This window comes from Grammomys surdaster, unplaced genomic scaffold (assembly GCF_004785775.1).
Source record: "Grammomys surdaster isolate TR1022 unplaced genomic scaffold, NIH_TR_1.0 98, whole genome shotgun sequence".
In the NCBI taxonomy this organism is placed as follows: Eukaryota; Metazoa; Chordata; class Mammalia; order Rodentia; family Muridae; genus Grammomys; species Grammomys surdaster.
This window is the reverse complement of record NW_021604577.1, coordinates 12,464,572-12,492,311: the sequence shown is the minus strand read 5'-3', so window position 1 is coordinate 12,492,311 and position 27,740 is coordinate 12,464,572. Positions and strand designations below refer to the sequence as shown.

General features: G+C 38.6%; 1 protein-coding gene across 3 annotated transcripts; it reads right to left on the bottom strand.

Moving 5' to 3' along the window:
• Nucleotides 1-1,443: 1,443 nt before the first annotated feature.
• Mbip (MAP3K12 binding inhibitory protein 1) lies at nt 1,444-17,999 on the bottom strand. Of its 3 annotated transcripts, none has more exons than XM_028782025.1 (9): nt 17,807-17,999; nt 14,315-14,434; nt 12,366-12,584; nt 12,180-12,276; nt 9,829-9,894; nt 9,387-9,539; nt 7,992-8,089; nt 3,384-3,422; nt 1,444-1,970 (listed from the first exon to the last, which is right to left on the bottom strand). In XM_028782025.1, exons 1-9 carry the CDS (start codon nt 17,933-17,935, stop codon nt 1,866-1,868), a joined length of 1,026 nt encoding a protein of 341 aa, XP_028637858.1. In that variant the 5' UTR covers nt 17,936-17,999; the 3' UTR covers nt 1,444-1,865. The 3 variants fall into 3 exon arrangements, with proteins under 3 accessions (XP_028637858.1, XP_028637853.1, XP_028637867.1); XM_028782020.1 differs by having other exon boundaries at nt 1,444-1,973; nt 17,807-17,989; XM_028782034.1 differs by lacking the exon at nt 7,992-8,089 and having other exon boundaries at nt 1,871-1,973; nt 17,807-17,989.
• Nucleotides 18,000-27,740: the final 9,741 nt, after the last annotated feature.

The window sequence follows — 27,740 nt, the reverse complement described above, 5'->3', positions numbered from 1 at the left end:
GGCTCATCTTTGTGGCACTGACTCCCCAAAGGCCTGGCCAGATATAACAATTTTTGTGCTCAGAGATCCTGTCAAGCCAGATGTCACTATTCTGGGGTGGGAAGTTGACTCATATTAAAAAACAAACAAACAAAACCCCCTTTTTCAGATATTATAGGAAAAAGAGGACTGGAAACCAAGAGCTAGGTCATGACTTCAAAATACCCACAGAGCTCAAGTCTGGAGCAGGATCTACTTCAAGGAAGCAAGGAAGCCATACTTCCTACACAGGTGCTTCTGATAAACCCGTTCAAAACTGGGTCCGAGACTCGCAGTTGTAAAGGTTGAGCTGCAGCCAGGTGTTAGAGAAGCCCAATCCCTTATGAAACAGTTGATAAAGTATAACCTGGGATTGACTAGGGAAGAGGTGTTTTGCTGTCCCTGGAAGCAAGTCTTTTTCAAACCACTTACCTGCTTTTTGTTTAAGGGTGAGGCCATTGGGAAGAAGCAGTGGGGAAGAATGGCTATTCGGTAGCTTGACTTGAGGGAGCCACATGCCTCCCTGAACTCTCAGTATCACTCCAGTGAGTGACGCACTAAAGAAAAGACTAAAGGTTGAAAGCATACCAGCTCTAGAAGAGTTACTAGGACCCCATTCTGACAAAATACCTACCCTGCTGACAGCAACACGGCATTAGCCCTGGCTTCATCAGCAGGTTCCAGACGGTTCTTGGAGGTGAGGCTCTCAGAGCTGAGAGCACTGAAGCTGATCAAAGGCTACTAGAATAGGTTGCAGTTTTAAGGCCAGGACTATATTATCAGCTCATGTAGGGAGACAAAAAACGTAGAGGCTTTTCTCTCTCTTCAAGTAGAGAGGGCTGGGCAAACCAGTCAGTAGAGAGACTACCCTGACTTCATACATGTAGTAACGGCAGAGCAAAGAGGGAGAAGATATGCTGAGGGAGAACAGACCCAGTCAGTCTAGTGAGTTGGAATCGTTCTAACTGATGATGTTTAGTTAGTTCCAGTCATGCCCAGGTTCCTGATCCTTTTTTAACCTCTTCTCCTTTACAGGTGATCCAAGGTAAATTCTAGTTCTTGCATTAAAACAATTCTCAAATATCTGCTCTGTAAGACAGGACACAACTGCAGCTTCACCTTGTACATGTTGTTTCCAGCTGTGGCAACAGAACTTCTCTATGGTGGCTTTAGTACTGTGCAAAGGCAGATGTGCAGTACACACCAACACTGACATTTACCACGTCACTCCTTCAGGACAGCCGATCCAGTGCCCCCCGTTCTTCATGGCATTGATGAAGTGGGCTTTTCCATTATTCCCATTGTAGATCAGCAAATCAGGGCCAGAGAGGTTAACCTGCTCAAGACCTCTCAGCCAAGAAGGTGATAAAACTGGTCAAGTGTTTATTTACAATAAGGACATGAAAAAAAGTTTATACACATGCATTTGTCAGTTTTTGTTTTATTTTTTGTCAATAAATTTTTGCTAAGTGCCCACTATGTACAAAGTATTAATATAAACTAAAAAAAAATGGTTAACCAATGTAACAAATATAAAGTCCTTTTAAGTACCACTATCAAAATAACAATCTCTGGTAGTCCACCAAAAGAAGTTCCTTCAAATTAAGTTTTTTAATATCCAAAATGCCTCCTTTAAAACAGGAGGGAATAAGTTCCAACAATGCTGTGGTCAAGGTTTGTGTCATTTCCAAACACTGCAATATTTGACTATTTGCCGTCAGTCAGTCTTGTGCTAAAATAAACCTTGACTTTACAGACATGTTTATGTTGATAAATACACCGTAATTAAGCATATGTAAGGTACACACACAGGCATCTTACAGGGTAGCTGTGTGAGGAGAGTGGCCTCACGGGAGGTGGTGAGGGGCCATGGAGTCTGCCTCTCTCGACTTCCTGAGCAGGGCTCGCTTGAGGGCACTAATTTTCTCATCCAGTTCAGCCAGTGAATAATTCTGCTAGAAACACAAATTGCTGAATAAGACTTAAGTTTCTTAAGGCAGATAAAATGCTAAGTGAACTATAAATCCCTAACTATACAGCAATATATTGTTGTATAATAATTTTGAGACCGACAGCTGTGTATGGTGACTGTGTCATAATTTAGAGACATAAACTAACAAGGCTTCTCATTTTTTTTCTGGGCTGTAACCATATGGCTCAGCACAGGGCATGTGCTTGACGGTGTGCGGCCCTGGATTTCATCCTAGCGATACACAACAAATGCATATACAAACACAGTGTCATGCTGACCTGCTTCTCTTCCCTAATGACAAAGCTTTCCTGGAGTTTTTGTGCTCTGAAGGAGGAATAAAAGCTTTTTTAAAAAAACAAAACAAAAACCCTGTAAACTCATAATCTACAGCAAGAAATATACACTGGAGGATTAGCTTAGATGCCTAAAACACCTAGAACTTTCCTTCTGAGGGACCAACTATGAAACAAAGGCTATTCTCAAAAACTGACTCAAAATTTTATAGTAAGGATGTAATAAGCTGCTTTGAGGGACAGGGCATGCTGAGGCAGGGCTTCACTGTGTAGTGCAGGCTGGCCTTGAAGTTCTGACCCTTTCATCTCATCCTCCAGAGTACTGCGATTCCAGGTACACATCATCACACACAGTAGCAACATACTATTTAAAAATACAGCAAATTTTAAGTTTCCCCCAACTTTAATTCACATCATTAAGGCTGGCAAATTTATACTATTTTAATTCAACTAATAAACTACTTCGGACAGAGAGCTAAGCTTCAATTAGCCTTCATGTATGTGGAGGGGGCACAGAGTGTAGGTTTGTGGTACATGAGCCTATGGCCGTCAGAAACTATCCGTGGGTATCTTCCGCAACTGCTCCCCATCACACTTTTTGAGACAGGGTCTCCAGAGAACCTGGAACCCTCTGGCTGGATGGGCTGAGCAGTGAGCGGCTGTCTCCTGTGATGACGTAACAGAACCACAGCACTATGCTCTGCTTCTGAAGCAGGTGCCAGGGATCAGAACTCAGATTTTCTTGAATATGCTATATAAGCCCTCTGCCCACTAAGCCATCTCCCAGACATGATGTCGCCCTTGTTTTGATTTAGAAAATGCTAATTAGTAGTGCTCATAAAAGGCAAAGTAGAAGGAGAGTAAAGTTATTGGGGCATTTAAGTGTTTTCAAACCGAAATATTCTGTTAAAAGCAAGGTGAAGATTTTTGTATTTAATTAGCCTGTTGAAATCATTCTATGGTCTTAAAATGACTTCCCTAATTCAACCTAAAGTCTGCCAAAGTATGACCTAAAAGCAACAAGAATAGACACATTTATTAATAAGGTATAAGACTCATTAATCTATTGCAGAAGCCCAAACGGAGACAAAATGACTTACTTGAGGTGGTTGGACTTTTCTTCTTTTTCCAGAAAAGTTCTAGTTTAAAAGTAACAGAATAATCATTACTTAGGAAACGTCATCATTACTTCCCTTATAGAAGACTGTGACAGATAAGCAGAAAGCCTTTGTCAACCCCAAGCGAAGCCCCACACTTGAGAAGCATTGTCTACAAAGTTACCCACACAGGAGGGCACTGTTACAAGTAGTGTATAACAGTGTAACAGCAAATTCCTCTCTGGAAAATACCTACTTTCCATTAGTTGCCAGCTTACAGGTCTGAGTAATAGCTCTTGGGAACCCTCCCACTCTGGGAAACTGACCAAGAGAAACGACAATGGATAGAGGCAAAGGATACTTGGTTTACTGAAGTAAAAAGTAAACACATACATGACACATGCATATAGCAAACAGGAATCTTCAACCATGGAAGGCACTGTGCCAGGCTAAACAAGCAGCCCTTTGTCCCCTCTGTGTGACTCAAGGCAGTGCCTACCCCACCCCAATGTTCTTGCTTAGAAACTGACATGTACATGGTCCAATTGTAGCCAATGAGTAAGGAGGGTCTGCTGGGGATTAAGGAGACATTTTCTGCAAACTTCTCTTGTGAGAAAACAAAGGTTCCTGTGGCCACTGCTGTGTGTGGATAAAATACCTAAAACTTAGAGCAGCCTTGACATGTGTCAATGGAGGAAGTCAAGGCTAGATAGACCCAAGAGGAGTAAGAACTCACGTCTTGACTTTGCGACTACATGAACCCTGAAGACTGTGTTCTCATTGTTTTATAGTTTCTCTACTGTATGAGTTGATTTAAATTCATATTTCTTGTAGTGGGGCTAAAGAGATGGCACAGTGGTAAAACACTTTCCCAGGCCTGGGTTCAATCCCTTGTGGTGTGTATGCACATGTATGCTTGCCTGAATGTTAGATTCTTGTCAAGCTGACAAGACTCAAAGAGACAAACTACTCAGCCTTTTGAACTGTGATATAATGAAACCATTGGGTGTCAAATTACTAAATGAACATATCTGACAAAACCAAAACAAAAACCTAAAAAACAAAACCCCCAAAAACCATGACGAATGTACAAGGAAGAACTTTTAATGACCACGAAGATGTAGAAGAAATTAAAACTCAGATTCTCTTTCATGTCCAAAGCTGATCTATTTACCATCTAAGAATGTCTCATATGAGCAGCTATACTAAACAGCAGTCGTTAAGTGCTCGGAATAACAGAACTCAGAGAAGCACACTCCTCTCTTTGCCAAGCAGAGCTAGGAACCTATGGTGGGGCACATGGACAGGCAGAGCTTAACTTCATAAACAATGACATACTATTAAACCCAATTCCTTGACTCCAATCTCTCTCCCACTAGAGCCTCCTAACAGCACAGACAGGGACCTGCACTTACCTAAGTCTCCAGCTGGATCACCTGGTCACTCATGGCTCATGTCTAGCACACACTTTCACACAGTCTGAACATCTGGCATGGATCTGGCCTACATTTAGCATTTTCTTCCTCTGACACATCCCTTAAAATCAGGAGTTACATCTACACATTGCTTTGGAACAAGAGTTTCCAAAGTCTACTACCTAAGCATCAGCCATGCCTACCAATTTGTCCACTTGTTCACACAGGGCTAAAGGTCAGCTTCTTACTTAGTATAATTCTCGTTAACAATAGACTGCTATCATCAGACAGGGCGGTTGTAGCAGATCTTCCAGTGAGATCTTCACTCTGAGTCTAGTTTACAGACTCTTAGTAGGGATTTAGTTAATGAAAGAACAAGACGGCCGTGACCATACTTTTTGGACTTTAGTTTATTGTGATCTATTCTACATAAGTACAAGTCACCAGATTGTACAGACATTTCAATGCTGTACCTAGAAGAATTTTTATCTTTTCCAGGCAGGGATTTATTGAAAGCATTTGTCAGGGAAGTGACTTGTGAAACAGTATTTGGAAAGATTTATGATATTTTAGTGACTGGAGATCAACTAAGAATGAGGAGACGGTGCTATACTAATGCTATACTAGGTCGGCTAGGAAGTAAGATCTGGAGATGGGGACAGGACAGGAAACAAACAGAAAAACTGACAGCTGTTGGTGATTAGATATGGGAAGAGAACAAGGCCAAGTCCAGTTTCTGGTTAGTGAAATGACTGTCATTGATAGAAATGAAGAAATCTGCAGGGGGCCTTTTTTAGGGGAATGTCAATTTAGAAGTAGAGTAGGGCATGAAGACAGAAACAGCAAACACATTTCTAAATTATATGACCCACACTTTTAAGGCTGTTGAGATAATCTGTGTTGAGAAGCTGGTGGAAACCCAGAGAGTGAGAACTGTGTGCAACACTCCAAGACATGAGGCTTGTTGATTCCACAGCTGCACTGGAAAGAAGAACTAGAAACACAGACGGACATCGGCCAGGGGACATCGGCCAGGGGACATCGGCCAGGGTGAGTTATGCATTCACAAAAGGAGAGCTGACAACAAGTTAGGATATAGTGGTGCTTTGTAAAAAAAAAAGGATTTCTAGATCTTTAAAATTGTGTCTCTGAGTGGAAGAAATCCTACAGATCAGTACCAGAGATGTCATGCACGTTGACAGCACAGAACTGGAAAGGTTTAAGCATGGAGACTAAGTGTCCTCTAGACCTACATACAGATCTGGCACAAGGCCAAAGGGAAAGAGTTTATGCTGACATCCCATAACAGAGTGAGTCTTCTCTAGCCTCACACCTCACCTGGAGTAGAGCCAGATCAAGGGTTATCGTCACACTGAGAGGAACTGAGAAGTTTCTACTTACCCTTCAGAGTGAACTCACCTTACCCTTCAGTGAATACTGTGTGGACTATACTCTAGCTTCTCTGGTTAGGACGTAAGTAAACATTGAGCCCTCATATGTCCTAAGGATTGACCTTTTGTTGGAAACTAAATTTCTGAACTATGAAGACTTTACTTGAAATTTTCTTATACAGATTCACATGTAGATGAATTCTAAACCTATAGAAGCTTCTAGAAACTGGATAGAGGTTGACTATCCTGGATATCATTGGACCACACCATATGAAAAGGTAAAAATTAACAGGAAAAAATTTATATTTGATTCATGGAACAAAATGAGAACCAAAATTCTTTCCATTTGTTGAAAACCAAACTCCCTAATAAGCTATTATAAAAACCAGAAAATTATGAAAAGCATCAATATGTATTGCATCTTCTGTTTTTGGAGACAAGGTTCTTCTGTGTAGTCTTGGCTATCTTAGAATTCACCATGTACCAGACTGTCCTCAAATTCAGACATCCACCTGTTTCTGTCTCCCAAGCACTGGGATTAAAGGCTTGTGCCACCACTGCCCAGTATGTGTTGAATCTCTTAATTATTTTAAAAATCTGACCATTGAACATGGAAATGTTTTAAGATAGCAACTTAAAGTGTTTAAGACTGTAATGTACTAGTATATTTAAAAGATACAATCTTTATGAGTATTCGTAAAGACTAATTCTGAATCACTATACTTGAAAACAGTAAATACACATGGTAAACAGACTATGTTCTCACAGAGCTTGCTCACACAGAGGACCTATCGTTTCTACGTCTCGCTTTCCTTTTTTTTTTTTTTTTTTTTTTTAGCTCTGTTGAGACAGGGTTTCTCTGTGTAGCCCCGGCTGTCCTGGAACTCAGTTTGTAGACCAGGCTCACCTCGAACTCAGAGATCCACCGGCCTCTGTCTCCTGAGTGCTGGGATTAAAGGTGAGTGCCACCACTCCTAACTCCACATCTGTTTCTTTGAACCTCTCCACATTTCATCTTGGGACACACAGAACGGACTAGACATCAGGTAAGTAGGTAAATAAATGAATAGGACACGGCTGCTGGTTAGTTAGTAGACTTTGAAAAGAAGCTGACACAGAAGAATTCAGAGTTCAAGCTATGGGTTATATAGTGAGAATCTGTCTCAAAACTCAAACAAACAAACACAGCAACACAAGAAGAGAAGTACCTCATCAGAAGATGGTGGGAAACAGAGTGATCTCAGGGTTTTCTGAAACACTGATGTGCCAAAGAAGGTACTTATTAGGAAAACAGTTTCTCAATGTCCTTGAGAAAGGGGTTTAAGGATGAATGAATGAATTAATGAACAAATGAATAAACAAGTGAATGAATGAAGAAGAGAGTGGAGGAACTATACAGACACAGGTCAGTCTAAAGTCTAAGAAGACTGGGTGCGAGTACAAGGCATGGCCAGTCCATCTGTGAGAAACGGAGCTACTTAGGGGCTGGGTCAAACAGTCTGGAGACAGATCAGCAGGAAAAAAACCAAGTGCTATTTTACAAGACAGCAGCCACGGAGTCACAGGCTGGACCACCAAAGGCTGACATGAAGATGGCTCAACAGAACTTCCATAGGTGAGGACAATTGTCCCTACACTGTAAAATATTCAGAATCAGAATTCTTAAAGAGGCAGATACCTCCACAGTACTGAGTTCCTCTATTTCTTAATTTTAAAAGTGTTTCACATGTGGATCAATGAGTGCACTATTACGTAATGAAAATCTTTAAAATAACACTTTGTTTTTAGAAGACATTAATACTTACAACAGATTGGAAGTATTCAGGAGAGATGCCCTCCAATTCAAGAATTTTATCTTCAAGCTTTTTAATTCTCTGATAGATGTCTCTTGGTACTGGGCCACCTAAACGCATATGGAAAAAATGCTGAAATCTTAATAGTTCTGCTTTCTTATCATTTTTATTTTTAAAGTATCATGAGAATGCATTTACATAAGAACAAAAAAACACTTAAAACAATAAAATAAGCAGATGAAAGCAAAGTCAATTGAAATCTTTAGCTCATGGCTTCATCCTTAGCTCACAGTTTCATTCAGCATTCTTTGAGACAAATTATAGACTTCTGCTTTCTGAGTGTTGCCTCTGCTTCCCATGTTGCTACACATTTTTTTGTGAAGTACTGACTAGTTTCTAATGGGGGTTAGTAGTTACTCAGTAGGGAAATCCTGCAGGGAGAAGATGACAGTTTCACTTGATGGCTGTGCTATGTCCCCATCAGTGTCATGGAGGAGGGCAATGTATATTAAGGTATGCACACACCAAGTTCACTACTGCATTCAGAATCTTCCCGCCTCTCAAGCCTCACACGCAGCCTCCCTGGTCTGGAGCACCACTAGTGAGTTTGCTATGTGTTTGAAGGCAACAGACAACTATTGAGGAAGTTTTACCTAGATAGAAACAGTATCAGACATAAGCCTGAAAAACGGCGATTTGGCTACAGGATGAAAAGTGACCTCTAGGAGGAAGTTCAGCGACAACTGAAGAGAGAGGTCACAGACACTTCATCTGCAGCAGAAGATGGAGAGAGGGAAGTCACACATCTAGGGGCATTAGGAGGAGACTCAAGACCATGCTGTCTCAATGGATGAGACTTTTGTCTGCTCCCCAGTCGTCACTTCCTATAATGTCCTGGGCAAAAGTCTGAACTTCAGTCTTACTATCTTCTGTGACAGCCCCAACGCCTCCACAGAGTACTACTAAGCACCACACTGGCATAGGCATGACATGTTCACACTGACTACTAGTCAATAAATATGGGTTCATTTTCCCATGTTTATTACCTGGGAGTACATAGAGAACCAAGACCACAATAATCAATATTTTATAGTTGGTGGCTAATAATAATTAGAGGTTGTCAGACAAGTTCTGAAATTGGCCATATTAAAATATTACATTCATTTTCTGTTGTAACTTCAGGAAACTGAGGCTAACAGAATCTGTTTGGAATGTGTTTCCCATGTGGAGAGAAGCAGAAGGATAAAGCATGAGGACCAAGAACCTTATAGATTCTATAGCTGCTTCATGCACCTAGAATGATGGCTTTACAATGGATGTTCAAGGAAAATCTGGAAGCTAAATGAATCTAATTTACTTATGACTTGCAAAGACTCATCACAGAGCCTGACCCAGCTCTTCACTTACCTGTCTGCAATCGCAAGTGAGCCTCAATATTCTGGAGGCGTTCTTCCACCGCCTGGTTACCACAGTCTCGAAGTGTGCCCGGAGGTTTGTGACCTGACCCCGCAATTCCTTCAGGTCTAGTCTGTGGTCCATATGTATTCACAACTCTAGAAACTAAGTTAAGAAATGTTCAAGCCTATGTCAATTTGCTTCAAGAACAGAAATTCTCTCTCCTTAACAGTACTTTAATATTCTTTCCATAATGGTCAATGAAGCACAAGCTCAAAATTAAAAAAAAATAAAATAAAAGGAAGAAGTAAAAAGAAAAAAAAGAAAAGAAAGGAAAAGGCAATGCTTTTGTTTAGGATAAAGTTTAGATGGGAAAGGCATTTCTATTCCATACTGTTAAGAGGCTATAGCAAACTTCTCCCAGTGATAGACGTACTGAACGGTGGCCACTTACCCTTTACATGACTTTTAAATCCAGGATAAGGAGTAAAGACAGCATCAGTTCTTGCACAACTATTTTCTAGGGAGAATTTGGATACATTGAGTTTAAATATATTCTTAATTACAAAGGTACAAGATTATGATATACTTCTAATAATTCACATTTTATTCATAAGAGAATTTCAAATAAAAGTAATAATGATTACATTACTGTGACATACAGAAATAGTTTGGGTGATCTTTATCCTCTGAATTGAATCACATGTAATATTTTTATCTAATGCTCAGATTTACATATAGAAAACTATCACCATTAAGTGGTATAACTTCTGATAATCTTTATGAAATTAGTTATTACTAAGAACCACACAGATTACTGAGTATGGTGCTATATATATATGTATTATAATATATGTATTTTATAGCACTATACTCTTTATCACATAAACAGAACCCAATTTACCAAATTATTTTAAATAGTTTTTTGGCATACTTGCTATTACCAAATTAGTGAACATCTAGCACAGGGATTAACTGTATGTTTTGTACTTTTTTATCTTGGAACTCAACATTAAAAAAAAAGACCCTGAAACCTCAAGTACAACACAAACTTTAAAATTCCTAATTAAAAAGGCATCGACTCCTTTTCATCCTACTTTTAAAAACTGTGATTTTGGGAAAAAATATGTTGTAAAAATGTTTCTAATATTTGTATCAAGTGAAAACTACTATTTCTTCCAAATTATGTCTCAACAAGTAATTTATAAAAAAGAAATTAGAAATATGCTACTATAATATATACTATTAAATATTAGCACAATTGTTATATATGAACACATTATATAATATGTAAATGTAAAATGAGTTAAAGTTCGTTTTTATTCCACAAAATATGATTTTTTAAAATCAATTTTTTCTTAGACCAAATGAAAGGGCTTTAAAAAATACACCAACACATTAAAATGTATTTTTTAAGCTTAAGTTTAACAGAACAGTGATAAGTTGAACTATAAATAAAATTGCAAACCTACTTAATCTTTTAAAGATTAAACACTCGTTTTCTTTTCTTTGGAAACACCTCAAAATATATGTAAGTGGTCTACACTTCTTTATTCTTTCTATTCTTTCATTGGTCTAAGGATTAAAAAAAAAAAGCTATCATCCCTTCCAGGCTATATTCCAAATGCACAGGCCCATCAGAGAGCACTGCAGCGTGGTGTTGGATGAGGAATGCACGAGCGCTCGTCACTCCACAGCAATTCTGGCTAGCACTGTTGTGAGCCAGCAAGGGACTGAGTGGGCCAGGGAATCCTGCTGAGCATTTCAATTCTTATCAACTTCTATCCCCTGGTGGTTTATAGGAAGAGAGTTAGCAGGAGGAACAGAGGAATAACATTAGTGACACACGGCCTTGCTCCCTCAACAAACCCTTTCTCTTGAGGAGCCTACAACTGGATTGCCAGCCACACCTGAGATTTGCCACTGTTACACCTGCTCCAAAGAGCTAAATCTAGAGATCCACACAAGTTAACAGTAGAAGAGTTTGATTTAGAATCCACAGTGAGCCCTGATTATTATGTTAAGAGTGTCCCATATCAATGTAATTATGAGTTACTTCCAGGTTCAATGGACAATTTCATGTTTATAATCATTAACTAAGAGATATTAACAGTGACAAGAAAAAACTTTCAGTCCAACTACAAACCTTCATAATTTTTTTCTAAGAACCACTTACACTGGTTATTACAAGGATAGAGAATTACAACCAGTGGCAATCTACATGGTATATGGTGGTCTGCAAGTACCCTGCAGCCCTGGAAACAGACTGTAGCATCAAGTGAAGAGGAGAAACAGCAAAGGTATGCAATGTGACAAAGGGAAAGGCCTAGGGCTCCACAGGTCTTCATGGTGAGCTGGGTGTATCCACCATGAAACTCAGGAGTAAAGAGAAAACTGCTCCCTCTTGAGGAATGCTATCAGTGTTACTAGGTTCACTGAGTTAACACGATTTCACAGGTCCATTTACAGAGCTGAAGCCCACAGTGCCTGGTTCTCTCCTACAGTGAACCTAAACACCTCTGCCATCTGACACCTCACCTTACCTGTCTGAAGAAGCTCTGACCTTCCTGGACTTGTAGTAAACATTTGTCTCCAGAGTTCGGCCCTGATTTCTTTGTGTAACCAAATGAAAATCAGCTTGGCAACAGAGCTGATTACTAAATAAAGGAAACCTCTACTGCCTTAATTACCAACTAAAAACCTGTAAAATAGAATCTTGTTCTTAATGTTGTTTGTTTTTAAAACAAAATATTATAGCAGTTGTCAAAATGTTTAAAATTCTATTTTAAAAAAACTTCTAGTTACCTTGATTACAATCAATAACATTGCAAAATTCCCTGACGTTGTTTTCATTGATTTCAGCTTGCTTTCTCTCAATAAATGCAGATATTCGTCTGTCAATCTACAAACAACAAATAATTTAACAATCTAAACACAACAGAACTTTTAAAAAATAATGTTACCCTCATCCTTGTACCAGCCCAAACTTACTTCTGCCTTTCCAGCCTTTATTTGAACTACTTCTGGATCAAAATGGATTTGTGTCTTTTTCACATCTCCTAAATCACAGTCTTGGAGCTTTCCTTCATTTTCTAGGTCTCCAGTGGGATGTCCGGCTCTTAGTTCAGACTTGGTCTCTGCTTCTGTCTGTCTTATCTCTGCAGCTGTTGAATTCTCTTTAATTAAAGACTGAAGTTTTGCTAAAAAAGGCTGAAAAGAACACAGTGACATCTGCTCAGGTTCAAACTCATCTCAACTAGTGATAGATTTATATAAGCTGCTGCTACCTAAGTGAATATTCTGTTATTAAATACAAAGAGCGGGCACATAAGGACACACGGGTCTGACCACACACAGGTTTGCTATTTTCTACTACTGTGTAGCCTTTATCATTTGCTGTACATTTGTTTTTAAAAAAAGAAGAAAAGAAAGAAAACCTGACGACATTTAAATTTTTCTTTGAGGAAATCATTCTGTCATTCATCTTTTATTTTGTGCTAAATCAAAGCCTCAGTCTCTGGCCTGGATGCCTCTTAATTAACATGTCATTCAGAACACTAGGCTGAGTGTTCTCCCTCCTTAGCAGGAGAGCAGTGCTCACTCAGGAAAGCCCTGCATTATCACTGTATTGCTGAGATTCTCCACTTCAAAGTACAGTTGGCCAAAATAGATGAGAAAGCATGGATATGAAGTGTATAGGTGTCACCCTGAGTGAACATTCAGCCTTTCCCTGACATAGCAAGGTATCTTATTGGGTCATGAAATGCAATTTCACAAAAGAAAATGCACACGGGAGAAGGAAGGAAGGAAGGAAGGAAGGAAGGAAGGAAGGAAGGAAGGAAAGAGAGAAGGCAAACAAACATGCTACAAAGACCTCGAGCTAGAAACAGATCACTCCAGCTACAGTAGGTTTAAGAAAAATATGTCTTCATAATGGAAATTCACTTCCTTCTACTCTTCCTCGTCATCCCCAGCCCAAGGTCCACATTTGAGTCCTATAGCTCATCACGTGCCCTTTAAACAAAGTGTTAACTGTTATTTTTATCATGAAACACAGCTAAACACTCCCAGAAAGTCAATGAATTCAGGGCTGAAACTTAACACATTATTTCTAAACAATATTCCGATCATCTGTCTTTTCATACAATTTTGTTTCCATTGTTTGCTATGCCAAGTACTCTTCTGAAATCTTCTAACATCTTCAATACGATAAAGTGACCAGGAAAAGCAGTTCTGCGTATCCTGATGAGAGAAGACCTCCAACTCACATCAATTACACTCGCAGAGACTTCTGACAACAACAGCAAGGTTATAATACTGTTCATTTCTTAAACTGAAATATTAAAAACGTAACAATGCCATTATAAATAATTCAATATTGACTTCTAATAAAGGATAAATTATTTCAAATTATTAAGATGAAATAGTGACTGGCTACTCACTAAGATGAAACATTAATGTCACAGAAATTACTTTCTTTTTAAAAACTATGCTGAAACTGTTTAATTGCAATAGACACTCCAGGATGTGTCATGCTGGGATAATGCCACTTCTTGAACCACTGAAAGCACTCCATGAGCCTCCAAACTCACCCAAGGCATGGAATCATTATCATAGCATGACTCACACCTGCCGTGTCTTATTGCTTAATTATAACCCACCACAGATGAACTGTATTGAATTTTCAGCAAAGCCTAGAATTGAATAGGACTGCATTTATTCAATCTCATATCCACATCGGCCTATTGGGCTATATTCTCATAACTATCCTGATCACTAGTGAAATTAACAGACCCAGATTCAATATGGATTTCAGTAACCTTTTATTAATAATACTGCTAACAGAATGTTGAGGTAGAATTTAAAAATACTTCAGTTAATTTAACTATGGCTAATTTCTATTTTCAATATCCAGTAAACATTTCTAATCAGAAATTTACCTGTAAATACAGAATATGTTGTTCAAGTGCAGTGAGGAGCAGTGCAGGCTGGGATGCTGAGAGGCTCTGCAGCTGGTTCCAATCGATTGTAATTTTCACCACATCATCTCTGAGGTTAAGCTTCAAAGAGGCAAACCAGCAACATCACAAAAATTACACGATTAAGCTGAATATCTGGGATTATGACAAAAATAAGATTTCTATGGAGTAATGCATGCCTATTTTGCTCAAAGTTACTAAGTTTCAATGACATAATAAAATGCTTTACTTAGTTGCCATTTTAAAAAGCCAAAAGGCACAGCTTTGAAAAAAAAATCTATTATTTTAATTCTGTTTCTATGTCTGTATAATGGGGCCATTTTTGAAAAGCTATCCAAGAAAGGTAAACCTCTTTTGATACTTTGATATCTTAAATACCACTGGAGGGTATCCAAAAATAGATCTGCCCTTGTCAGAATCCTACTAAATCCCAACTAGGCATTCAACAGACGAAGTTCAACTATGGCAGTCCAGAAAGTGTATTCTCTTTGTCACACAAACACATGCCTAAAATATATCATTACCCTGATATCTTCTCAATCATTTTTATTATTTTCAAATTTAACCAATTAAAAAAGTATTTAAAACTAAAGATTATTCACAAATAGGAGCAGATGACAGTAATTACTTCAAATAAAAATCAAACTATCAGTTATGAAGTACAACAAGTTTAACATAAAAAACAAGTACTTTCTCACAGCAGTGTATCAAAGCAAAAAGTGAATGTCCAGTGTGCTTCCTAAGGATTTTCTAGAAAGATGTGTCTCAAACATGAAAATTTCTCATGAGCTAGTGAATTAATACACCAAAAGTATATTCAGAAAACTACCAAGAACCTGAATATGAAATTAATATCAAAACCAGTCAAAACCTTAGAGGGAGAAGCATCCACCTGTAATCATTTGACTGAATATGGGGGAATCACTATAAACTTTTCAAGACACGATCTAAGTGGAAGCAAGTCAATTATACTTATTTTGCAAGAATAATTAAGAATTAAGTCATATTTTCTACAAAGTAAAGATACATGTTTCATGAGCTCAAATACAAATTTAATAAGCTGTAAGAATAAAAAACCAAGACATGAATTTGCTGTCCATGGAACCAAAGAGATCTCAGGTTCCTATGTTAAGCACTTTATTGTATAAATAATGGCTCCAGAGTCCAGAGGCATCTGAGTCCACATTCGGTAAATATAAAGAAATATGAAATTTTACATAGGCTATACTGACAAAGATAAACTTATACTAAGTTAGAATTTGACAGTAAGTTTAATTAATAAGATAACTGCATTCATTACTGTGTATGAAAGTAACCTATCAGCACATGTTTATAGTCCTCCAAGAGATCTATAGTTGACTATGGCAAATCTATGTTTGGGGAATAAGCAGGCAAAACTCACACCAAAGTAAAGTATCACCTTTTCTAGAGAAAATAATTATAGGAAAGAAATCTTAAGATTTGGATCGTATTCTCATGTCAATTTGGAAGAATTATGGAAGCTTTCAAAGGCAACTCAAGACACTTGGTCTTTTATGGAAACCAAACAATAGGGTGACAAATTAACTTAAAAATGAGCTCCAAATAACCCAATTATCCATTCAACAAATTCCCCAGTAACATTGGGACTCTATGAATTATTACCCATAATTCTTGGGACAGTAGCCAGGCATCCAAAATTTTCTATTAATATACTATAAACATTGACTATTGAATTATGTATGTTCAGTAGAAACACATTACTTAAAAAAAAAAAACAAGCTAACAGTCTTTAGATTTGTAATTTGGGCCAATGAGAAGAGAAGAAAAACATTAGTATTAGTATAATTTGCATTTGGAAGAAAAATACTTTTTAACAATTCAGTTTTACACTTTCTATCGAAAAGTGTTAATAATTCAATGATACTTAATATGAACTTAGACATATTAAACATCTTAAAAATCCTTTTAATTTGTTGCAAAAGGACACACTCCACAGGATCAACTTTATAAGTGTGGATGGCTTTCATCTTTAATCATGCATCTCAAAATACATGATATTACTAAAATAACATTTGATTTTTAAAAATCTTATATTTGACACTTATATAAAGACCCCTTTACTGTTATAAAACTTTATTTTCTCTAAACGTTTTTGGCAGGTGGCCTTAAGTTTAGATTTTTCCATTTGAACCTTTGGAATAAATTTATTTAATTTTGAAAAATTCACTATGCAAAATTTAGATATTCAAATAATTTATCAATGTAAACTATTTTGCAAATTCTAAGCATAATATTGGAGAATAGTTTTCTCACCTTGACATTAGAACATAAATGAACAAATCTTTAAGTTTCAAATCCACATGAAAAAGTTCTCTAACTTTTAAACTATTTAAAGATCTGGGATGTTACTACTGAAATATTAATAAGGAAAGTGCTTAAGACTTTGTAATGAAGTTTTTCATAATTGGTTATCAAGTAATTGAGTTTAAAAATTTTAACTTTTAGAAGTCCAGTAATAATTGCCTCATAACACCAAACAGAATGTTCAACTCAAGTAGTTTGCTACTCAAAATAAATTTACTAAGGTTTTCCAACTAAGGATTTTAAATAATTCTCACAAATCAGGTAAATGCCCTATTCTCACAGGTCCCGCTGCCCTTGACATAAATGTGTGTTGTCTCCATTTCACGCACTATACCAGCCTCCAGACAAACTAGTAAACATGTTTGACACAAAACTCTTCTAAAAGCAGGCAAACATACTTCTGTTCCTTATTTTAAAATTGTCTCATTTACATCATGAATGACTATCTAGTAAAGTGCAACCTAGTTTTTAAAATCCAGGTTCATTTCTGTAAAGAGCAGTTAGCTAAGTTACACCACAGTCGTGATGTGGTTAGAAGTGGCCACACGTAACTCAACCAACAATTTACATTAAAATTTAGGCATACTACGAATGAAATTGTGGAAATCCTTATACATCACTCCCCGTTTAAAACAGTAAGAGATGCAAGAGATGATGCAATCAATGGTAGGAGAAAAAAAACAAAAACAAAACAGAGTAAATCACTTCTAAAGAGTGGAGATGGCGCTAGGAAAAGTTTGAGGCCATATTAGTCAGTGAATTTCTACAATAAACACACTAGAGGCAAAAGGACCGTAAGAGTCCAGGAGCCTCCTTAACCCTCATCATCTTTGAAGCATCAATTTTCTGCAAGCGTTCGGCACCAGGACTCGGGTTTTCTCTAGATCTTGGAACTCACGCTTGGCCATCGAGTGAGCCGCTGGCATCTCCCGGTCCCAGGCAGCTGGGCCCGGGCTCCTCCGGGTCTCGGCAGCTCGGTCTCGGCACACCAGCGGCACACACCGTGCCAGCGGGCTCCGCGACCCCCGCCTCCGAGAGAACTAAGGGGACAGAACCGGGGTGCTCTCCCTACCCGCTCCCCCAGCGCCCCGCCGCACCTCCACTTACCTGTCCTGTCAGGGTGTGCAAGGAACGAAAGACTTCGCAGAGGACCTCTCGGGTGAGGAGGGGGCTGGAGCTTCGCTCTAGGTTTCTGACGCTGCTGCTTGAGGAATTATGCTCCGCAGCAGCAGCCATGACACCTTCAAAGCAGCCCCCCAACCACCGCGAAGAGTGCTCACCCCACCCCTCCCTCGCGGATCTCGTCGCACTGAGATGACGTAAAAGTACAGCGTCTCATTCAGAGCTTGAGGCTAGACCCCACCCTCTGTGTGTGACAGACACGGACGAAGACCAATCAAGAACAAGAATATCTGTGCTCGACCATTTGAGTGCTAAACAGGACTTACTGTCTAGTGATGTTTTCAGTGGTCAGCCTTGACTTAGAAAACTACTTGGCTTTTAGACGCTCCCTGTGAATGTTGACAGAGCCTTACTGTTAAGTGTTAGAATTTTGGTCCCGCTATTAAAATTTAAAATTTTAACATGGCGGTGGTAGAGTTGTTCTGGAACAAGATTGAGGTCAGTGGTGGAGTAGTGTTCACAATTTTATAATTACGGGAAACTTCACCCAGGATAATCGTTACTGGATAGAACATTTTCATTTCTATAAGATTGTTTGATACGACAAATTTAAAAAGAACGCAAGGGCTACATAATGCCTCTTTTTTCTACCATAGAACGACATTGATGACTACACCAGCAAAATAGTTTATGTCAAAGTTCTGACATGCAACAGTTTTTCAGTACGATAACTGGACACTTGACCTTAACATTGTTTCAATATAAATCCAATAGAAAGATAAACTAACTTATTCCATGTAACCACACCCTTTCAAATTAGGATATAAAACTAAATCGATACTTGTCGGGTATTATTAGATAGCTTTATTTTAGCGAAAAAGTTATACTTTTATAATATAGAGTTCTATTAAATTTTTAAAACAAGCTTAAGAGATAAAGGACAAAAGAATTCAAACTTGTGTGGCGGCGGTGGCTCAGGCCTTTAATCCCAAAGCACTAGGGAGGTAGAGGCAGATAAAACCCTGAATTTGAGGCTAGCCTGGTCTACAAAGTGAGTTCCAGGACAGCAAGGGCTACACTGAGAAATCCAGTCTTAAAAAGCAAGCAAGCAAGCAAGCAAACAAACAAACAAACAAACGATTTAAGACTCTTTTTTTTTTTCGTGATAGTTGAGTGCGTTTAGCACACAGGAAGTAGAAGTATGAAGTTAATAGGTATTCTATAGTTTGAGAGCTGACTGAATGAAGGAAGAAATAAGGAATTAAGGGGCACTTGGATAAGGACAGTAAAATTGAAAGAACTCCTTTTACCTGTCTAAGGAACCTCTTACTCACTTATATCCAAAGACTTTTGGTATTATCCTGCTTAACAGGATCTTGAGAAAGCTTGTCTGTTTCTTTGTAAGTAAACTAAGGCTTGACAATACAATCTTCCCAAGATTCAAACTCAAATCAAGCACCCTCTCATTCAAATCACTCATATCTGTAATAGAAGTTCATGATTCGTTGCAATGTTAGCACATTTTGTGTCTGAGTCTCTTGTCAATGGGCAGGTGTAATGTGGAATCTAAGAGTCCTTGTTCTGTACCAAGTAATGAAATGAGATTTTTTTTAACTCAATAAAAAACTTTTTACTACACATTTGGGAATGATTAGGGTGCTGCTTATTGTTTTCTTTGTCATGACTGATTGTGAAATCCGGGCTTTTCATTTCACAAATTTTATTTTTAATTTGTGTGTGTGTGTGTGTGTGTGTGTGTGTGTGTGTGTGTGTGTGTGTGTTCGTATGCGCTCATACTTCTGCTCATGCACAATTGCCCAAGGAAGCCAGAAGCATGGGGTGTGAGCTGCCCGGCATTGGTGCCTGAAATCCAACTCTGGCCCTCTGCAAGAACAGTTGCATTCTTAACCACCAAGTTCTTTCTCCAGCCCCAAATTCCAAGTCTTACTTGATCTCTTGTTGTTCTATTGTTTTTGTTTTTATAGAAACAGGGTTCCTCTATCTAGCTGAGACTTCCCTGGAACTCCTGGAACCAGGCTGGCCTGGAACTCAGAGATCCACCTACCTCTGCCACCCAAGTGCTGGGATTAAATGCTTGTGCCACCATATCCAGCTCCTTACTTGATTTCTTGAACCCCTAACATAAGAATAACTAATGGTCATTTGATTTGTGTCTCAACTATCTGATAAATCTATTATTCAAAATCCAGACCTGCACTTACATTTTATTATTGCTTATTTAGATAATGCTTAGAGTTTGTTAACTCCTTTATACACTGTGTCTTCTGTCTCATGACATCTTGTATTCCTTCCTGATACCCAGTGAGCTCATTTCAGATATTTTCTTATTTTCTTCTTCTTTTTTTTTAATAAAAATAACCTTCTATTTTCAGTAGAAGGCTTTCTAGGATGAAAAGATGTGGATTCCCTTAGGCTCATTGCAGACAGAAATGTATAGATACTAATGTATAGCAAAATTATAATACTGGGACTTAGAAAGGGAATAATTTGTCCTTTTATAGAAAACTAATTACAGTTTATGAAGTGGGTTGCTGAAAACCTACTGCTCAGCAGAAATGATTCAGAATGTTGGAGTTGGCATTAGAGGCAGCACTCTTACTGTCCTGCAAGCTTATGCCAAGAAACAACTGAGAAGATAGAAAATAGAAATGAAATCTAGGCTATCTCCCTTACAACCCCCCCCCCAAAAAAAACACCAAACCAAACCAAACCAAAACAGAAAAAAAAACCCTGTCTTTTATAGTGAGCTCCATCAAATAATCCATCATCCAGAAAAATACCCAAGGTATCATGTTTTTTAAAATATGTGAATAAAAAATACAACCTTTTCCCCCCCTAGTGCAGAAAAATCAAATAAATATATTTGTTGCCTCTGGCTCTACATCACCTGCTGGTCAGGTCTAAGATCCTTAGAATGACATGTCTGTTTTCCCTGAGTACTAAACTGTTTCACATTGTTGCACAGTTTTTGGCACAGAGTTGCTCAGTACAGTCCTCCCTCTTAACTGAGTCAGGTATATTCTAACATTTCCAGTGGATGCCTGAAACAGTGAATAGTGTCAATGGTTACCATACATTTAGCCAAGATGACTTCTGTCTTTTATCTTTGACGTAGGTAGTGACTACATCTTATCCCATGGATGAGTGCTGGGCTTCACAAGCTAACACTACTGGCTAGCTGGTTCAAAGGGGAAAATTCAAGTTCAGGAAATGTGAGGATTTTTTGTTTGTTTGTTTGTTTGTTTGTTTTTTTCACTAACTACCTCTGATTGAAATAAAGAACAAACAAACAAAGACAAAGACAAAGACAACACTAACTTCAAAATTTAAAAAGCAAATAATAATATTTCTACCATATGCACCATACTTCTTTTCCCTTTTGGACTGGTTCAACTTGCATTGTAGTTCTCCTTGGCAGATGTTTTACAGTTCTGGCATCTCTCACATCTTGGGGTCTCCATGGCAATCCAGGCTTTACCTTTACACTTTCACACAGTGGGGACACAGAGGGCTCTCAGGCCTACTTGTAGGGATACATTCCCTGGCCTTAGAGGCTCTCTGAAACCATGGAGGAAGAATCCACCCCTAATTCCCCACCCTTACTCCGACCTCTAATACCCCATTCTTCACCCCCACCCCTAGTATCCCACCCCTCACGCCCATCCCCTGCCAATCTTTCGACGTCCATGCTTCCCAAACCAGTATCATGTGGATGGCACTGCCAAGTTTGAGTGCCAGCTTGGCATGGATTTTCACCCCCTTGGATCACATCTGTATAGAAGGGTTTATATTCCAGGGGTAGAAAACCTTTTAGACTCTTTGCTGGAAATAAATGGGGATTTTTAACTGGATGGGGTCTTGCTGCTTGTTTACTGCCTTTTCCAATGTGTGGCAGGTGGCTTCTCTTTAGTGGGGCTAATTTTAACAATCACAGCCTCTTTAACAGAAGACGCTGCTGCTGCAGAAAAGGAAACTAGAACACATACATATACAATTCAACAAGTATTGTGTATTGTGAACAAAAATTCCTAAAAGAGAAACTGTGTCTCATTGTAATTAAAAGACTCCCGGAAGGAGGGTGTATGTCTGCAAATGAAATAATTCTCTCTCTCTCTCTCTCTCTCTCTCTCTCTCTCTCTCTCTCTCTCTTATTATTTATTTTATGCAAATGAGTACACTGTAGCTGTCTTCAGACGAACCAGAAGAGGGCATCAGATCCCATTACAGACGGTTGTGAGCCACCATGTGGTTGCTGGGAATTGAACTCAGGACCTCTGGAAGAGCAGTCAGTGCTCTTAACCGCTGAGCCATCTCTCCAGCCCTGATTGTAATTCTAGTATTGTGAGGAAAATGAAATTTTGTAGGTTCAAAGACTAATTGCTTCATGTTTGTCTATCTTTAGCCTTCTGGGACAGTCATTCCTTGTCCCACCCCTCATGATAATAAGATTTAAAACCTCTTAGAAGCTATTAACTTAGCAGAACATTAACTCTGAAGATTCAAGAGCTAACAACGTCATCAAGTAGTATGCTGGGTTTATAGAGTAGCTCCTCTGTCTCCTTGTCCCTGCCCCTCTGCTGTACCCACTAATGCATTTTAAAGTTGCCTTGATTTGTGACATTTTGCTCTAGACAACCATAAAAACCCGTGGTACTGCTCCCACACAGGCACATAGAATTTGGGGTAACCTAAATCTGGGTTCCCAGGCCATGATCACTCCAAATGACTCAGTACATCTGTTTCTTATTCCCTTTAAGCTGTGGTTTTTACATCAACATATGATACACCTCATTAACAGAGCAGGAGATAAAAATCATATGAACATCTCAATAGATGTAGAAAAAATAAAATTCAGTGCTCTTTTATGATTAAAGAAACTGAACAAATTATGTATGAAAGGGAACTGATAGAGTAATTAAAGAAAGTTGCAGGATACTGAAGGCAGCTTTTAAGTCAATAGCATCTTTACACACCCATAATGACTATGCTGAGAAAGAAATTAAAAAATCCCGTTCACAATAGCCACAGACAAAATTAAAAAGAAATAAATTTACTGAGGATGTGAGGGACATCTGAAAAAAATCAATACTCATCTAAGAAACTGTAGAAGACACACACTAAAGTAGAAAAATCTCCTTCGGTGAAAATATTAACAATTACCAAATGGCCATAGTAACATCATTACTGGGGTTCCTTCATGGCTACCAGATGATACAAAAGATATCAGGGTTCCCCAAGTCAGGTTCTTTGTCTTGTTAATGAAAAAATTTAAGAATGGTCTCAAAGAAAAAGATCAAGAACAATTTTTATTAGAGTTTCAAAGAAAATCTCGCTATACACCTCAGAAGCTGCCGGAAGGAGGATAATAGGGGCAAGAGTGAAGGGCACCATGCCAGTTGCCCTGTCATGGAGGTCAGACACGGTAGACAAGCAGCCACAGGGCGAAGGGGACGCTTTAGAGGAAAGAAGCCTTGAGCTCTGTGGGAAGTCCAAGGTGCTAAAGAAAACATGCACATGAAAGAGAAGAAAAGAAGTTATGCTTATCTGAATAATTTTGAATAATTTAGAAAAGCAGCTAGTTTAGGAAGCAAGGCTGTGGCCCTTCCCCCAACCCCCACCCCCACACACACAACTACTGCACTACGGGCGCGCTTTCTGGGAAGAAGTTCATTCGGTATCTTAGAAAAGGACTGATCGTTCTATCGGCTGAGCTTGGCTTAAGGTTAACTCACCTTCTTAGGGGTTGGTGGTGATTGAGCTGGCCCAACTGACATGTTAAGTCTTCATTCAGGCCAGATCTTGATCAGACATTTTTTAAAAATTGGTTTTTATTGACAATATTACATTATTCAATGCAATCCCTATGAAAATACCAGAACTAGAAAAAAAAATCTTAAAGTTTATATAGGCATATGGGGACCCTGAAGAACCGAGGCAATACTGAACATCAAGAACAAAGCTGAAGTCATCACAATAATTAATGTCAAGATATATCACAGACGCATAATAGCTGGAACAATCTGATACTAACATAAGATCAAACATCTATACCCATGGACAGAATAGAGATCTCAGAGCCAACCCAACACATCTACAGCCAACTAATTCTTGGCAAAGGTACCCAAAACATACAGCAGAGAAACGACAGCCTATTCAACAAATGGTGCTGGGGAAAGAGTATATCCACATGTAGAAGACCCAAAATTGGTCTGTATCTTTTATCCTACCCAAACATCAACTCAAAATTAATCAAAGACCTAAATGGAAAGCTGTAACTGTAAATCTATTTAAAGAAAAAATCAGGGAAAAAATTCAAAACATTTGTGCAGGCAGTGATTTTTTTTTATATGTGCTAAAAACATATGAAAACAAGAACAAAAGAGACAAATGGTATTCAAAGCAAAAGGTTCTTCTGTACAACAAAAGGAAATTCCAAAAGAGTAAAAATAATTTAAAAAGTATTTGCCAACTAGTCACCTGCAAGTGATTAATACACTTACAAATAATGAAAATGCTTACAAAAAAATCAAATAAACTAATTAAAACATGATCAGAACTCAAGAAGTAGAGAGTCAGATCTCTAAGTCTGAGGCCAGCCTGGTCTATAGTGTGAGTTCCAGGACAGCCAAGACTACACAGAAAGACCCTGTCTCGAAAAAACAAAAAGCAAAATAAAAATAAAGCATGGCTAAATGATTTGAATAGATACTTCTCTGTAAAGAATAAATGCAAATGGCCAATGAAAAGTTTTCAATATCATTAATCATCAGGGGAACAAAACTCAAACCTGCAGTACTGACTGCTGTTGGTACACACCAGGAGTCCCCACTTTGGCCGAGGCGGGAGAGTCATTTGTGCTCATGAGTTTTAACCCAGCCAACGTAGTGAGATTTTGTTTTACAAAACACACAAACAAATACTGCAATGCCATATCATTTTACCCCAGTTAGGATGGCTGTTATCCAAAAATAAATCTGACAGATGCCGAAAAGATGTGGAGAAAAAGGAGTTGCTACATACTGACTATAACGTAATCCACTAAAAGCTGTCATGGAGAACATCATAGAGGTTACTCAAGAAAAAAATCAACCTTAAAAATAGATCTACTGTATATATAATCCAGCTATCTCACTTTCTGCAAATATTCAAAGGAAGTGAAATCAACATAACAAAGAGATACCTGTGAGCCCATGCTGACTGTGGTACTCATCAATTGGAAATATGAATGATGAAGCTTGAGATATGTAAAATACATATCTACACAATAAAATACTATTTATTATTCATTCTCAAAGCAGGATTGCATGGGAATGAAGAACATCATCTTAAATAAACCAGGCACTGAAAGTACATACTGCATGGCCTATCATGTTGAAATTTACAAAGTCAGACTATTCGGGATAGTGACTACTAACGGTTAGGAAGGATGGGAAGGGGTAGGTAAACGGAAGTTGGATTTGAAGTTGTCTTAATAAATACACGTTCTGAAATATTACAATGAACCTTTTATTCACACAGGGCTTATAAACACAAAAAGGCAGGATGTGGGGAAAGGGATGACACAGGAGTGTGGGTGTTCAGGGTGGGTACAGATATCTTTCAGAACAGGGTATTGGCTGGGTGAAGGTTCAGGGGAATCTGGGTCTGTTTCTATTGAATGATTTTACTGCCCTATTTAGAGAGGTCTAGTTTCTCCATTTGTGTTTTATCCTCAAACATTATAAATTCTGTCTTTTCAATTCTTAACTTAGGTGCATTTCTTTATATATTTTATATATAGCTTTACTCTGTTTTTGTTGTTTTGTTTTGTTTCTGAGACAGCGTAACTCTGCGTAGCCCTGGCTGTCCTAGAACTCCTCTTGTAAGCCAGGATAGCCTGGAACTCAGAGATCCACCTGCCTCTGCCACCTGAGTGCTGGGATTAAAGGCGTGCGCCACCACTACCTGGGCTTGGTTTTATTCTGATGTGTAATTAAGTTTGATGCTACAGACTTTGCTAAGGAATGCTCAGAATGTCATTGGGACAAGGTTGATTTAATCTGTCAACTAAGGGACTCTCTGAACCATTTAAATAATATTAGGACATCTTTCCAGTCTTGTTAATGAGAGAACAGTTACACCAGGGTGATGTCTGGGAACATTCCTGCCCCTTCCTTTCCACTCTTTAGTGGGATTTTTTTGTTTGTTTGTTTGTTTGTTTGTTTGTTTTTAAATCTTAGCCTCAGGAAGACCTCTTTGCAGATGTCCATTGCTGGTGTCTCTGCAGAAGTCTTTTTCCTTGGATGCTTGGCCCCACAGATTCTACCTACATCACATCCCCAAAGTCTGACCAATGTCTCCTCAATCCTGGAACGTGACTAGATTTTATTTACATTCTACTTCTGTTATATAAAGCGTGGAAACTGCCTGTAGGTAGTTGACTCCTGAAAATACAGGGATTACCCTAGAAATGTGTTTCTTTATCCTTCGGTGACGTCACCGTCCCTCGTTTCTAGTGCGTGGCGGTTTGGGTATGGTTTGTCTCACAGAGGATTATCATGATATTAATTCCTTGTCACACGAGTATCTGGGAAAGATTTCTCCCATTTTTAAGAACACTGATGTATTTGTTTGCACTGTGTGTGTTGTGTATCTGTCACACCGTGGGTGTGGAGGTTAGGGGACTCTCACTCTGTCGTGTGAGTTGTGAAGAACAAGTCCATGTCATTAGTATTAGCAGTAATCCTCTCCAGTCACTGAGCCATTTCACTGGCCCTTTCTCCAATGTTTTTCAAATTGCCTCTTTTCTTATTTTTTTTTATGCTGTGCAAAACCTTAACATGATGCTCTACTTGTTGACCCTTGCTATTATCTTCTGAGCCACTACATTTCCATTTGGAAAACTGTTGCCTATACCTATATCTTAAATGATTTTTTTGTATGTGTTCCTCTAGTGATTTCTACATTTAGGATATCTTAGTCGATTCAGATTTATTTTGAGTAGATTTTTGTAAGAGGTTATAGATAGGAATCTAATTTCAGTCTTCTAATATGGGTATCTGACTTCTCCAGCACCGGTTGTTGAAGAGGTTGTCTTTTTCTCTGGCATAATTTGGAAGTTGGAGACCAACTATTAAGAGTTAGATGGCTGTCACTGTGTGGGTTTATTTCTGTCCTATTCCATAACTCCTTATGTCACTTTTTGTGTCAGAATCGTGATATTTTTGTTATTGTGTCTCTGTAGTATTATTTGAAATCAGTTATTATGATATCTCTAGCATTGGTCTTTTACTACAGCTTTGGCTGCATGGTGTGTGTGTGTGTGTGTGTGTGTGTGTGTGTGTGTGTGCATGGGTGCAAATTTATGAATTTTGTTTTTTTTCTACTTCATTCTGATTTCTATGAAAATTATGTTGAAGCTATAGACTGCCTTCATTAATTTAGCAGCTCAATATCTGGTAATGTTTCTTTGCATATACATGTTTGTTTATATGCACATGTGTAATTGTATGCCTATAGATTTGCATACACATGTGTGCCTGAATGTGGAGGCCGGAGGTTGATGTCAGATGTCATTTTTTTTAAAGATAGGGTCTTTCTGGCTCTGGCTCTCCTGGAACTCACTATGTAGATCATGCTGGCCTCACAAAGGTTTCCCTACCTCTGCCTGTTGAGTGTTGGGATTAAGGAAGTGTGTGCTACCACGCCTAGCCAGATGTCTTCTTAAATTGCTGCCCACTTTGCTTTTGGGTTTTTGTGGTTTGTTTGTTTGGGACGTCGTATGTATTGACCCTGGGCTTGATGTGCTAGTAAGCACTCTACCACTGGGATGCCTGTCTTTTGATGTGAGTGTTGATTCGAACTCAGGTCATCATACTTGACAAGAAAGCACTTTACTGACTGAGCCATCTCCCCAGCT